A 14649-nucleotide genomic window follows, 5' to 3' on the forward strand; every position below is an offset into this window, starting at 1 on the left:
CACCATTGGTCAATGTGCGGCGAGCACGCTGCAGTAAATAGAGACACTCAGCACTTTGAACAGTGACAACTGTATACAGATTCCAGATGCAACGTCTGGAGCCAAAAATAGAAAATAAACAAGTTTTTGACTAAAGATCCCAAAGACCAAACATGTTCTGGATGTTTGCATTTGATGTGTGCAGCTGACTGTTTGGTTCTGGCCCTCAGTGGCTGTGGGTTTGCATTTTGTGCCTGTTTGGGTGTCTATGGTTTTTGACCATATGGAATGTCTAGTGACAGGGTGGCATGCTGTTTTTGGCACAACATTGCCCGGGTGCCTTGACAACATAAATCATGATTAAGTCATGGTAAGTAACAGAAAAAGCCTTGACTGGATGTGCAGAACTTTTAACTGGATCACTCCGTGAGTGATCTGTTAAAAAGCTCTATGTACAATGTCAGCTGGGCTCCTGACTTCACTCAATTTAGTGTAAACCTGCACCAGAAGTGTTGCAACTGGCATAAAAGTGCAATTACAAGTTCTGGAGGGAGAAAAGATTCTTTGTTTAAAATAAGTAAGAAGAACAGATTGTTTCTTAATCATCCCTTTGCTGCACTCAGGCATCCCGTTTTTTCTGAGTACCAATAGCTCAGGTTTTGGTTTTTGACCAAAGTATTCTCTCACAACTGGCCAAAATTGATCTCTTTATTTTCTCAACTTCCTTCAACGTATCACATTGTGCTGCTTGGCGCTCGAGTCTAACATACCCGGCAATTTGAAAAGTGGCTTTTCCCGGGTCTCGCCGTAGCTCGAGAAGCCTCAAAACCCCTTTGTTGCAATTGGAGAAGCTCGTTGGAGCAATACGGCGATCGTTGGCTCTGCAGCTCCCGACTAGGCCTGAGCCAAAGGAAAACAATGGAGAGGCAGTGGAGTGTTGAATGTTAAAGTGTAGAAGAGGCAATCCAGAGTGTGGATTATGGGTTCCTGTGTCTTCCCTCGCTGGACGGCCGCTGTGGTATGTGCTAATTACAGCCTGAGAGAGGCTCGCTGCCGGAGCAGAGACATGCTGACCAACCGGAGGGCCTAAGGAGACACACACACATACATAGAATATACATACACATTTCTCCCTCCCTTACAATGGCCATATGATATCAGCGTCCCCCAATTGCGCAGAAATGCTCTCATGTGCTCACTTAGCCGAGCATCCAGAGAAAAATGTGTTCACAGAGGTGGCTCATGTTTAGTTTTCCCGGAACTAGAAGGTGGGATGAATAAAAATAAAAAAAAAGAAGTTCTTTCTCTTCTGACATGCTGCTTTAATTAATCACTTCAAAGCCGACGGACAATTTGATTGATTAATCACTGTCATCCACTGCGCTGAGTCAGACGACCGTGATGACATTTTGTCTCCTGTAATCAATTTAGTTCCAACATGGTGGTCTTACCCATCAAAGACGTGGCCTTTGCCGTATGATGTAGCTCACTGAGGAGCGAGGTGTGGACTCGGGTCACGTGACTTTACTTCAACATCAATGACTCACTTACCTCACTTGGACTTTAGCCTTCTGACTTGGAATGACTCCCCATTCTCCTCAAGCCCAGCGACTGAAAATGATCTTATGAATAAAGTATTCAAAGGAAGGAAAGTCAACACATAGTGAGTCATTGAGGGAATTGAAACACGACATTTTAGACTTGGACTTCAGACATTGTTGATCTGTACTTAGGACTTGAAATTTATTTATGACTTTTCAAAACCTCTGATGTAATGATATATTTTAGAAAATTATAAAATTTTCAGGTCGTGACTTCCTCTGATGTTAGCAGAAGCACTCTTCATCTCAAGTGGCCCTCCTCGTGTATGAAATATTGTGGGAAACCCTGCTCAGTCACACACACATTCACACAGTCATTTAGCTTCTGCAGAGCACTTGTACAAGTAGATGCATCCATTTGTTTCACAAGGTCTTCATCCCCTGTAATAGCGTTATCAAAGAGGTTTTACGGGAGTTTGTGTGTTATATATCGATTACGATTATTCCTTGTGTTGCTGATGTCTCTCTCCGTCTTCCTCTGTTTTCTGTCTGTGTGTGTTTCCACCTGACACCAGCAGGACTGCTTCACAGTGGAAGGGGAGGATCTGAAACACGACTTCGAGCGGCTGCAGCTGGCTATGGAGATGGTCGGCTTCTTACCCACCACACGCAAACAGTAAGATGAGCTACGTGGCGTGTGCAAATGTTCAGCAGCTCGGCCCTGTCTGTTAAAATCAGGCTCAGGAGTGTTTTTAAGTAGAGTTAACGAACAGAAATTTATGGTGTTACATTTTTGTGGAAACACATCACCAGCTCAGCAGATGTGGCAATGAAAAGGGACTAACTAATCATGCAAGTGTTCCTTCTCTTTATCTGACAAAACATTTACATTTCTTTGATTTCTCACGTACTCGTCAATAGCTCAAAGCATGTTGTGCCATTCTGCTTTAAATCTGCAGTGCTTAGGAGATAAATTAAGTCCCCAAGGCCATTGCTGTTTAGTTTAAATTAATAAAGGCGTAATGAAGACACCATACAATAACAGAAATGTCCTGGTCAAGAATCTCATGTCATTCTTTGCAGGACAGGCTCAGTAAGACTGAAGGTTAGTTGCCCAACATCATGTAAATGTATTGACAGTAAGTGTCTTTCTTCTTCATCAGGATCTTCTCCCTGCTGTCAGCAATCCTCCACCTGGGAAACATCCGCTACAAGAAGAAGACCTACAGGGACGATTCCATCGACATCTGCAACCCAGAGGTCCTGCCCATCGTCTCGGAGCTGCTAGAGGTGAGCAACATGACGCAGCTTTTTCACCGCCACCCCCTTATGGCATTAAAGTTCAACTCTCGGCTATTAGCAAAGTTGAACTCAGTACTTTTCTCTACAGGACTGGACAATGATTTTAGCAAGATATAACTGAAATTGACTGATAATCCAGTTTTCATCTGAAAATCCAGTAGGAAAAGCCACACATAAAGCGCCTGAGTCAAAAAACACAAAGTTTTGCCTTCCTGACTTTATGCTGAAATACAATACTCTAAATACTTGAAGGATAATAAAAAAAGAAGAATTGGAGCAGGGCTTCACCGCAGGGCTCGTTTGTTCTCCCTAAATACATTCTTTGCCATTTTGTCTCCCAAAGTTATTCCATCACATGCCCACTGGAGATACTCCACGGACTTAGTGAACTTTAAAAAACAAGTAGTATCCATTTGAGCGAATGAGTTTTCCTTTTGCTGTGCTTTTTTTTAAACACTGTGAGAGACTGTGATTCCTATTGCCAGAGTTTACCTCCCGTATGGGGCCGCACAAAAGCCTTTTAGAGAGCTGAGGACTCTCAGCGTACAAGCGCAGCTTGTGGTGACAGCGGAAGTTAAGAGGTGCTTCAGGTCCCAAAGAGCCGTCCGACAATCCAGCGCTTCCACAAAGTGCTGTTTGTGTTGAGGCTATTTTCAGACCTCTTGTGCTGGCGTGCTGTTGCGTAGGCGAGCTTTCCCACCAGGAACAGCGAGTCCTTGTTTTTGTCCCAGCATCACCTGCATGGTTAAATTGTATTTTAATGACTATAAAAATATCAGACAGTGATGCAAGCTTCAGTGTTGTTGTGTCTTTTGAAAGAACATTGTGAATCTGTCATACACGACACGCCTGTCAACGACTTTTTGTTCCTTAATTTTGAGGCGAAATGTTTTTTAAACCAGTTGTTTTTCTGCAAAGTGCTGCAGGTTTCTGCCTCAGCCTGTCATGTGCAAATTGTCGGCCACTTACAGTATGGATGTGTGGTGGGTGGTCAGTGCTTGTCCAATCACATCCTCGCTTGTACAGCCCTTTACTTGTCTAATTGCATATTTGCAAGCAGATTAGTTTGCTCGCTGGCAGCACTTTGTCTCTGTAAATAAAGTTCAAATAAAGTTCAGCCAACCTCTGGTTTCAGAAACATCATTATAGAAGCAACACAGTAGAAGTAAGACTGCCTCAGACTATTCACAGACTGCATCAGTGCATTGTGGACAGTCTCATGCTGATTCATTGTTCCCCTTTTGCTTGATTCAATTTATTTTAACATTGTTATAACCCCACTTGTGTTTTATTATGCATAAACAACAACTAAACTGTAAAGCAGCTCTTATGAAGGCTTTGATCTATGCATATATCTTTCTGACCTCAATCAAGACACTGCAGTCATTATCCAGCATACACTAATCAGTCTGGGCTGTAGGTTTAGACTGCTTCGGACTCTTTGTTGTCCTCGATGAGAGGCATGGAAAAACATTTCCTGGCACGGGTTAACGTGCCGCGCAGCGTTTACAAAGTTATGATGTTGTGCTGAATTTGGGTTCATTCTTGACACCGACTGCAGACCACACACACACATACACACCCATTAGTATGCACCGTGAGGACAGCTCAAACATCCACATGCTGTCCTGATTTACCTTGGGACTGAGGGATGGTGGCACTTCCCAGTCCCTGTTACAAACTTCAACGATTAGCCGGATGTGCTTGTTGAGTCACTGACAAAACAATGTCCGAAGTGTGCCGGAGACTCCTGTCAACAGCGCAGCGGGGATGTTATGACTGTGGAGAGCCTGACAGGGTTCCCTTTAACATCCAGGCTGGTCTCTTTGACTCCTCAGAGGTCCAGGGAGGCAGTGAGCTGAGCCACATGTTGGCCACATGCTCAGGGGTTAGTGTTTTAAGTTCAAGTTTATTTGGATGTCTGTTAGTTGGTGCAGAGGCAGCAGCTATTTGTCCCCAGGGACATATTAAACATTCTTAAGCAAAGAAGAAGAAAGGAAGGCAAACCAAAACACTGCTTAATGAAATCAAACAGAGTCTCAATGAAATAGCATTTTGGGGGCATCTTAACCCTCTTAAGTATAATGTATGGGTGGGACAAAGGAGGGGTCAACCGATGGGAAATCAGTGTTTTTTGATGTGAGGAGTGGAGAGAGATAATTAAAGAATATGCAATGCTTTTAGTGGTTGCATGTGGCAGCTGGTAAGAATTGTGTTTACAGGAAGGTAATGTGATGTAATTTTGATATACAAGCATTAAGCAAGGGGTTCATTAGCAAAAGAAATATGTTTGAGAAATTAGCTAAAAAGGTGAAAAGTTGCTTTTCTCTTAATTGTAGCTCAATAGCAAAGCATGTATTCACTGTATTTACACTGCAAGTGCATTTGAATTTTTTTTATTATTAACTGTGCTTGGTGGGGACAGACTGGATGTATAGAAATGACAGGCACCATCAAAAATACCGTACTGCATAGCACACGCATGTCTTTATTTTAAGACCATTTGCATAAATGGCTAAAATTGGTTGTTGAGGTTTGCTAAATGCAGTTTTGTGTGAGTCATGTGCGGCTGGAATTGCTTCAAGGGAAAGTTCAGCTGAAGTGCAGCTACTTGGCTCTGAGTGAGGTCTTAATTTGCATGAATAACCAATGCTGGAACGAGTCCGTACTTCACTTTGATATGTAAAACGGACAACATTTCATACAGGATGGGATGTGAGTTACTGCTCTCTCTATTACTGTGCTACACTAATGTGAAGCACCTCTCAAGGAGAACTGACGACTGATGAATGAATAGGAATGAAACTAGCTGGGACTTCCTGTTTCCTGTGGAGGTGGAACTGGAAGAGGAAGTAGAGCTCGTAGGAGCTGATGGACGGCTGACAGACTGGATCCTCTGAGCTGTAGAGTTGAGTGATTCGACCTGACCAGAAACATTCCTTTGCAAAGTGGTAATCAGTCCGGAGAGTGAATCTTACTGTGAGAACAAATCCCACTAAAGTCTGAATTTGTTGATGGTATTTTAATGCTAAAAACAGTTTTCTGAGCCTGAGGCCAGTCCAGTCCAGAACGCTTTGTTCTTTCATCACAGCCTGACAAAGGCAAATACATTTTGAAAAAAATTCCATCAGGTTTTTATTTTCCTTATCAGTAACCACACAGTACCGTATTTTCTTCAAGCATCTCTTCCAGTTTCCAGATTTATAGAATCATTCAAATTTAATGTGCAATTTATTGGTTTTCTCTGTCTCATGGTTTTATTTAAGAGTAGAAGGTGAACAAATCCCACGATATGGTGAAGTCTTTACAGTTTGCTTCTTAGAAACCGTAGGTGTCCTGGTACTGATGTTGTGCTGACTGTGAGGTCTTTTGAAATCAAATGAAAAAGCTGTGTGTTCCTGTTAAAAATACACAAACAACACATCTGTTGACCATCTTCAAAGTGTCTCTGTTGTTTGCAGCGTGTAATGAAAATGTAGGGGCCATGCAGCAGAAACATCGGACCAGAAAGATGACTGATGTTGTCCGCGTTCGTGCGCAGCTGTGATTGGTGCACTGAGGGAAAGCGGCGGTGCTCAGGATCAGTCAGTTTTGTTGTGTGTTCGCTTTTACAAATATAGAAAAGAGAGAGAGCGGCGTCTGTCAGATTTGCTAACACGAAATCAGACTTGAGGGGAAAAAAAACTGGGTAATTTGAGAACAGAATCACTGACCCCAAACCAGTGCTTGCACACTTCTGTGCATTATGGTATTAGAGATGTGATCACAGACGGAGCAGCAAGCCTGTTACCAAGCGACTAATACATGGAAATGTAGCGGCTAAAGACCAATCACCAGACTGCAGAATAGGCTTTGCTCATAGTCGAGGGATTATCAGGCAGTGTGAAATGAAGTCTGATTATGCCACCCCCCCCACAACCTACTCCCACACACACACACACACACACAGACACACACACACACACAAACACACACACACACACATATGCACCCTCCTCCCGTCCTCCCTTCTCTGTTAATGTCAAAGTCTTCACAAAGGAGGCAGTTGACAAAACTAGATCCATAATGGTATTAACTCTAACATTAACACCCTCGCCTTTTATGCATGAAGACATCATGAAATCACACAAAGACACGCTGTCACATGTACACACACACACACACACACACACGGTCTCAGCAGCAGCTGCTTGGTCCAATCCCATAATCCCTGTAGATGGAGGAGATGTGTGCGGTGACATCTGCTTCTCCCAGTGTGGCCCTGTCATCAATGGTTTGTCTGGGGCCAAGTTTAGAGTCTGTGCGAACTCGCATGCGAGGCCACATCGCATTGTATGTGTGCGGACACAGAGCGGTGTTTACGTGCCGACCTTGGCCAGCTGTGTTAGTGAGAAGCAGCGGAGTTATCGTGAGCACCAGTACATTGAAGGGTCAGTGAGGGATGAGTCTTCTGTCACACTGTTTGTGATTTTATGTCTCCATGGTGATGTCTATTTTGATATCGTACGTACATACAGCCAGAGATGTTAAAGAAAAACCTACCTTGATTCAAACAGTTTACTTATAGGAATTCTCTACCTGTTGACAAATCTAGTGCTGTGCTGTATGTCCTCTTATTGTCCAGCTGTGGCGTCAGTCATCACCAGCTGTCAGTTGTTATCAAATAGATATCTCTAATTCTATTTTCTGGACAATAAAGATATTATTTCAGTCAGAGGTGAGTGTCCGCTGCAAGAAAACTTCCCTGTTTACTCTCCAAGCCAAAGCATTTTTAACATGAAGTCTGCTTCACAAATGTAAGATATGGAGCAGAGATCTATCAAAAAGGTCTGTTGCTTTATGGGAAATGCAGGTTTTTGGAGCCTGAGCCATGCCATTCTTTAAACATTTGTCTCTTGTGAGTCCCCCAGCTTTAATGAAGTGCAATGTTAAATTGATAAAATAATGCTTTGGAACGTTATAGGACTCGATCATTTCTGCATGTTATCGTTCTTACTATTCACATTTTCAAATAAAAGTCTCACTTCATCTTAACTTTTGCTATGAACAGAGGCCCTTTATAATGTTCTGATTGGCCACACCTTAAACAACACACCCCTCCAATATCATGCTAACATCATCTTCACTTTTTTTTAATTTTTTACTCATCAGGTCAAAGAGGAGATGCTGCTGGAGGCGCTGACGACCAGGAAGACGGTGACTGTTGGAGAGAGGCTCATCGTACCCTACAAACTCGCAGAGGTGACCTTTTCACTTACCACAACGTCTGCATACAGCATTACATCAAAATGTGACACCTTTTCACCTGAGTGTCAAACGGCCTGACTCTGTTGGACCTTCTAAAACCGATGACCTATTACCGGTGAAGCCCCAGTGAGCTTGTCTGGTCCCTTATTGCGACCACACATTAACAAAATCCAGAAGATGTTAAACATTGAGGGACATCGTTTCTTTGTTGCTGCTAATGAAAAGGGCCTGTGTGAGGGCGGCAGAAGGGAGTGAACGTTGTGTCATGAAGTGCGTCAGCTGCAGGGGAGATTCTGTGTTTGTGTGTGCATGCTTTGGAGCTTGTCTGGGCAGTTTGTTGTGGCACTCCCCCAGCCCCCACTGCCTCTTTCTAAGGCTCTTTTGATAGGGGTCTCTTCCTCTGCACCTTCCTGTTTCCTGTCGAGCCAAGCAACAGAGCAACTTAACCCTGTCCGTGCAGCCCTCTGGACTTAGTCTGTGAAACGTACCCCCAGGATGCCTCACTTGACCTAGATATACTCCTCTGATGTCTATCATTGCACCAGTGAGTATTAATATTCAGTGGTTTTAGTTTATCTCTCCGTCCCCCAAGCCTTTGATGGTTCAGCGTAGAATTGAATTTGGTCCAGCTCTCTGCTCGTGTCTGCCGGGCCTTTTCTCTGAGGAAGGAAATGCTACACATAGATAGCCTATGTCTGCTCTGCTCACCCCCCTCATCTGATGTACGGGTTAGTTTAGCCCAACAATTGTTCTCCCGCTCTCACACGCCCCCCATCTCTCCAGTCATGTGGTCTGGTGTCAGGAATGTGCAACCTCCACTGGAATATACAGTACAGAGGCCAAAAGCCTGATCCTGAGTCTGTTTCTGTTGGTCTCTCTCTCTTTCTCCTTCAGTCAAACTCATAAATTCCCTTTTTCTAGACGAGCTGTGTAAGAGAGGCTCAGACAGTGTGATCAGGAACTCAATCCAGGACGAGGGCTGCAGCTATGATAAACCCTGTCCTGGAGGGTCTGGTGTCATGCCATGGAAGTCCCTCCTGCCCCTCACAACATGGCCTTATCTTAAAATGAGCCTGGGGCAAATTGAAGTAGACAGACCAGGAGAGGACGAGGCGGAGACCTTTTGATTTCTGAAAGTCTTCCAGTTGCAGAAAAGTAAAAGATTGAAAAACCATAAAATAGCATGACTGGAAATCCCCAGATGTGTGCTCTGAGAATATGAAAGAGTCTTATTACCTGCCACTCTATAGCTATAATATCATTATATTGTTTGACCATTTAGGGCCATCAGAAATGATCTGTAAAAGGACTCCACTTACATGGTGCTTTTCTACCTTAACAAACAAAGTGCTTTATCTTTCACTGTCCTGCTAAAAAAAAAAAAAAACAGAGATGGTATTCTGGCTATTCTTTTAGCTCTGCTTTTGGTCTCCACTTGCTCCTGAGGGATATATGTGGTTCTTCAGCTGTTTCATGCTCCACTTTCGTCACCAGCTGGTCGCTAACTTCCTCTGTCCGTGATTTGATGCTGGGTAGGTAGCGTACAGTGGGTTTAAAGAGCTCTTTGGCTGAAAATAGCGACCTCGAAATAACACGGATGAGAACTGTAAGGACGGACCAAAACAGTGAAGTTCTGGGCTTTAAAGTGAAAACAATGAGCTGAAAGATGCTGTGAAGTTCTGCAGGGCTGAGGCGGACTTTTCACATACAGACAGTCTTTGGATCCATTATTAATACAAAAATAGGAATTATAGCCACTTTAAGTCATGCTAGCAGGTATTCAGGTAAGGAACCACTCACACCCACAAGTCTACACTCCTTGTAACTTAAACAAACAAAGCCGCTACCCTCAAACCGCCATGTGATGCTCTGGCCAAATTGTCCTCACATTCCAAAAACGTCTTCACTTTCTATATTTAACACTCAAACTGGTCCTCAAAACGATGGACGTAAAGAGCACACAGGCACACCAAGAGCAGCGAGAGTGAAGCCCCGCCCTGATCCGACTGAGGGCCGTGGGAGCGGGTCGAGGCCACCTGTGGAATCCATAACACGCCTGTTTTTATACAAAGGAAATGTGGAAAAAAGAACCTGGCAAATGATGCTGCTTCTTCTCAGAAATGATTTCTTCCTACTTGGATGGGAAAGGTTGAGAAAGTGTGCTAGGCAGCTGTCCCATCCGCCCGCAGTAGAGATGGGGAGATTTTGACGAGGCGTCTGACCTCCTGAACCTCGGTGTGCTGCAGAGTAGAAGTTGGATGGGCCCTGGTTGAATCAGGTGGAATGTGTTTAAGAATTGCTTGATTTTGGTTCCAGAGTAATGATGAGAATAAAAGTGCTTTCCTTTTCAAGCAGGGAAACTGTGCTTGGCAGCCTCTAAGGAGGTCAGAATCTTGAGTTGATTTTGTTGCTGTCTGTCAGTCTTGCACAAAAGAAATTCAGCTGAATGTGTCATGACAATCCAAATTTGTAGTTTTGAATCCAGCCAGTCATGACGGGCTTCGCAAAAAGATTAAAAAAGCAATATTTCTAATCAATAAACCACATTACAGCTAGTGTCTTAAGATTTTATCAAGGCAATGCTGAACTCAGAATCTTGGCCAATCTGTGATTGGGAAATTTGGGATAGTTTTCTTTCTGTCTCCATTCACTGATTATAAAACAGGCCTCAATCACAGAGAAATTAATTGCAAAGAGCATATTCTTCCATTGTTTTAAGTAGTAGCAGTAGGTTTTGGTGTGTATATTTCTGTGAGATGTTAGGTTAAATTTTTAAAAATCTGCTCTTTTAATTTTAATAGTTTCCCGTTGCTGGAGATGCTGCCCCTGACACAGTCAGCTGAGTCATAAAACAATTGACTGAATAGGCGGAAAGAAAAAAAATGAAATGTTTTTTCACCATGCCAGCCTTTAAGCCAATTAGCCAGTGTTTGCATACTAAAACGTTAAACTAAGATGGTAACCGTACCTGTATGGTAGCATGGCTCTTCCATCCATCCATTATCTATACACCGCTGAATCCTTTGCAGGGTCACGGGGGCTGGAGCCTATAGCATGACTCTTGTGAGGATGTTAGCATGCTGACATTAGCATTCAGCTCAAAGCATCACTGCATCACACGCACCCTGCTGCATTTGCCTCGTTAGTTCGGTTCATTGAGGCTGGTGTGAAAACTGTCATTGAAACCTGGAGCAGACCAACAGCTGGACCGAGACCCCAGAGAAGAGCTGGTCTCCTTCCAGCTGTTTGGTCAGAACGTATTCTGACCACAATCAGATCCAACTACAAGGCGTACTCTGCAAGTCTAAGTGAAACAGCTCCTGTAGCCAGGTGTGCTTTGCATAGTGGGATGTGGATGAATGAATTTAACAGTTGCTAACAGCTAGAAGAACGGTTGCTAACAGCTAGAAGAATAAAGTGCGTTGTATCTGGCCAGTGGGCTTCCTTCACGTTCTTCTTCCTATGTTTACGTTCTTGCTCCTGTTAGAAAATCTGACCAATGAGTGAAGTTAACATTCTCACATGGCTTGTAGTGCTGCGTCTGGGCTCTCTTGAATTTTTCTCTCTGTGAAAAGAAACTGAACCAATGCGACCAACCCATCAGCTGATTCAGACCAGAACAAACAAACTAAAGGTGTGAAAATGCCAGTACCTTGTAAAGCTGCTTTATTCTGTTTCGTTTTTGACTGAATGGAAAGAGAAATAAAACTGAAACTTGTAATTACCAATACATAGCAATATATGGGGGGCCAGGAATGCAAACCAAAGTTCTACTCAGTCTAACCTCTCTTGAAATTAGTTATTATCAAGTTATCACCGACAACCCTTTGTTGTAAAATTATGGGTAATTTCAGCCTCCAACCCACCATGCTGGGTGCTAATGCTCTCGACCTCTGTGGTTCAGTTTCAGGTTTAGACGCAGAGTTTATTTCAGATCTGGTCTGGAAAAGTGAGAAAACAGAAGTGAATGTGTGCATGTGTGTGTCTACTAAGGTGCACAAGCGTGTGAGCCCACGTCTGTCGAGATAAGGCTCGCTGTCTGACTTTGACAGTTTTGATGTGGCTGCAGATAATCTGACTCCACCACTTCCTCTGTCCTGTTTAAAAACAGACATGTGGAAGGGGAAGTGAGGGGGGAGTAACCAGCCGCTCATTCATACGTTTGCATTCATATAAAAGGTTCTGCTTCGTATTAGAAGCAGTTTCAACATTGTTGAAGCCTCATAGTGAGAGAAGAAGAAATGCATGACATAGAAGCATATCTAGATGTGCATGTATATGCACACTGATAGACAAAAACAACAACTACATAAATGCAAATTAAAAACATATGCAGGTTGGCATATTGTGGTAAAACATGCACTCACACACAAAACATCCTGCAGCGAGGAAGCTAGCAGGCCACGTGCAGCGTGAGCTCATGCTGGTGTTTCACACCTCCTGTGGTTTTCAGGAGAAAGAAAGAAATGGAAAGAAAGAGAACAACTTCCCCTCAGCAGAACCTTATAATCACAAACACCGGCTAAGGCCTGCTTTACCAGCCAGGACTGTTAGAGTTTACAAAAGTCTCTGATAAAGTCCTGCTAATTATTTTGTCAGTTTCTTGGGTGGCCCACCAGTAAAACATTTTCAGCCCATTTGCTTGCAGCCATGTTCCCTCCTAGTTTGTAACTGGTCCCATTGTGGTGAATAATTAAATTACATGGCAAACACAGAGACAGTGTACGCTCAGTGAGCATGTCAAATGCTCACATCACATCTGCCAATCCCCGGAGTTCCTGCTGAAGCGTTTAAGTGGTGATTCTTTTTCAAACGTTGTATAATTCATGACAACCTTACATAACTTTGTGGGAGCGCGGACGTCAGAGGCCCGCTCGCTAAAAATACCATAAACAATCAATAATGCAGGAGTGAAGAGGCAGCTTTTAAAATGCACGGTTTTGCTTCATCACGGCTGTTGGCTGCATGTGGCCTCAGCAGGCGGTGCTTCAGGGTCCTTTAAAAGGTGAGGGTACCCACGCCACATTCACAGTGCCCCACAAAGGCCTCCGAGGAGGAGTATTTCTATCATTTATTGTGATATAACTGATTTAAGGCGTTTCAGTTTATCCAGTTTTTATGTCCTGGTAGTGTGAGTCTCTGTGTTTTCTCATTGTTTCAGGAAGTTTCACACCAACTTCCTCTGGCAAATTTGGTTTGTCTGAGCTTGTCTCTTTTATGTTGCTTCCCTCATTATAACACAATGTACAGGTGATATTTCCAGTTTAATCTGCAAACTAATTAAAAGATAGGTTCACAATCATTCAAGTCTGTCTAAAAATAGATTTTGCTTGCTGTAAGCATTCGTCCAGTTCATAATAACAATTAAGAGATAAAGTCCCAATTCAATTCCAATGTAGGTTCTTGCTTTGTGGCCTCAGCGGTCTGACCTAGACTAATCAAGTGTTCATCTTACACATTTTTTAGCACAAAATTCGTTCCTACAAACTTTCCATCACAGCTCAGCAAGGAAAGACTGTCCAGAGAAAAGTGGGAATTACAAACTTATCTCACTGTAAATATGCAAGATATCTGCTTGAATTTGGATAACAGGTTAACCATTTAAGTGTTTGTTAAGGTAGAGTAGTGAAATCCAAGGGTCTTTGTTAAAATCGCCATGTGTAAATCACAATGGTTGTCACAAATACAGGAGTTACACTTCACGTTTCCTATTTGTTTTCAATATGTACTAAATTAAATCTACTCTGATTTGATTACAATGAACAGGGTCTTGAGGTCTGTGTTGTAATGCACAACTATTTTGGGGTTCCTGGCATGAAAATGTTTGACCTAGTTGAAGCAGCTTTCTTTTGTCTTGTTCCATTCCTCATTCAGTCATAACACTTCTTGCTGCCAAAGAACGTGCTCTGGTGTCCAAGTCTCCATTTAAGTCTGCTTAGGTTAGCTTAGCATGCATTTCATCATGTCTAAGGATAGAGCATAGTTGCTCTTTGGCTTGCTGGAGCACAATAATGGCTCCTCTTGGCAGTGTTGTTTTTTATGGATCGAAAAGTGATCTATAAAAAAGTTCCAAACAGCGATCTGCAGGTCTGGAGGCACTTAAGACTCTGGCTCCTGGCTGAAAACACCTAAAGCATTACAGCACTTTGCACAGCAAGCCTACCAAACGTATGAACAGTAACTCGGTGTTGTGAGCAGTCTGGGAGCTTTAACGCAGACCCCGTGTTTGCCCTCTAAATGCAAACTGACTGTTTGTATGTATGCCATACATACATACATATATACATATATTTATATGTATACATATGTATATACACACACTACCCACAGATCAATTGCACGCCACAACATCTCTGACCGGCCCACCTCTTGTGGCTTCTGGGTCTTTTTATCAGTCAGCCCCATCAGATGACTCAGCTACTCCCTGTGCAGTAGTTCATTAGAGCTCTTCTCTGCCCACTTCACACATTTACTATGACACTGATCCAGTTCCAGAGCAGAGGGAGGGAACATTAATGTTGCTCTGGCCAAAGCTGCTGCAGTGTGCAGGTGTTCCAGGTTCGATCAAGTGAAGTCAGTG

General features: G+C 43.2%; 1 protein-coding gene across 6 annotated transcripts in view; it reads left to right on the top strand.

Moving 5' to 3' along the window:
- LOC121607799 (unconventional myosin-IXAa-like) overlaps positions 1 to 14649 on the top strand; it is a 136946-nt gene that overhangs the window by 79176 nt on the left and 43121 nt on the right. For all 6 annotated transcript variants that reach the window (XM_041938768.1, XM_041938771.1, XM_041938769.1 and 3 more), the window contains exons 7-9: positions 2099 to 2196; positions 2684 to 2810; positions 7974 to 8063. In XM_041938768.1, coding sequence (XP_041794702.1) covers positions 2099 to 2196; positions 2684 to 2810; positions 7974 to 8063 — 315 coding nt within the window. The remainder of the gene's footprint in view (positions 1 to 2098; positions 2197 to 2683; positions 2811 to 7973; positions 8064 to 14649) is intronic.

Source organism: Chelmon rostratus, chromosome 6 (genome assembly GCF_017976325.1).
Source record: "Chelmon rostratus isolate fCheRos1 chromosome 6, fCheRos1.pri, whole genome shotgun sequence".
Lineage (NCBI taxonomy): Eukaryota > Metazoa > Chordata > Actinopteri > Chaetodontiformes > Chaetodontidae > Chelmon > Chelmon rostratus.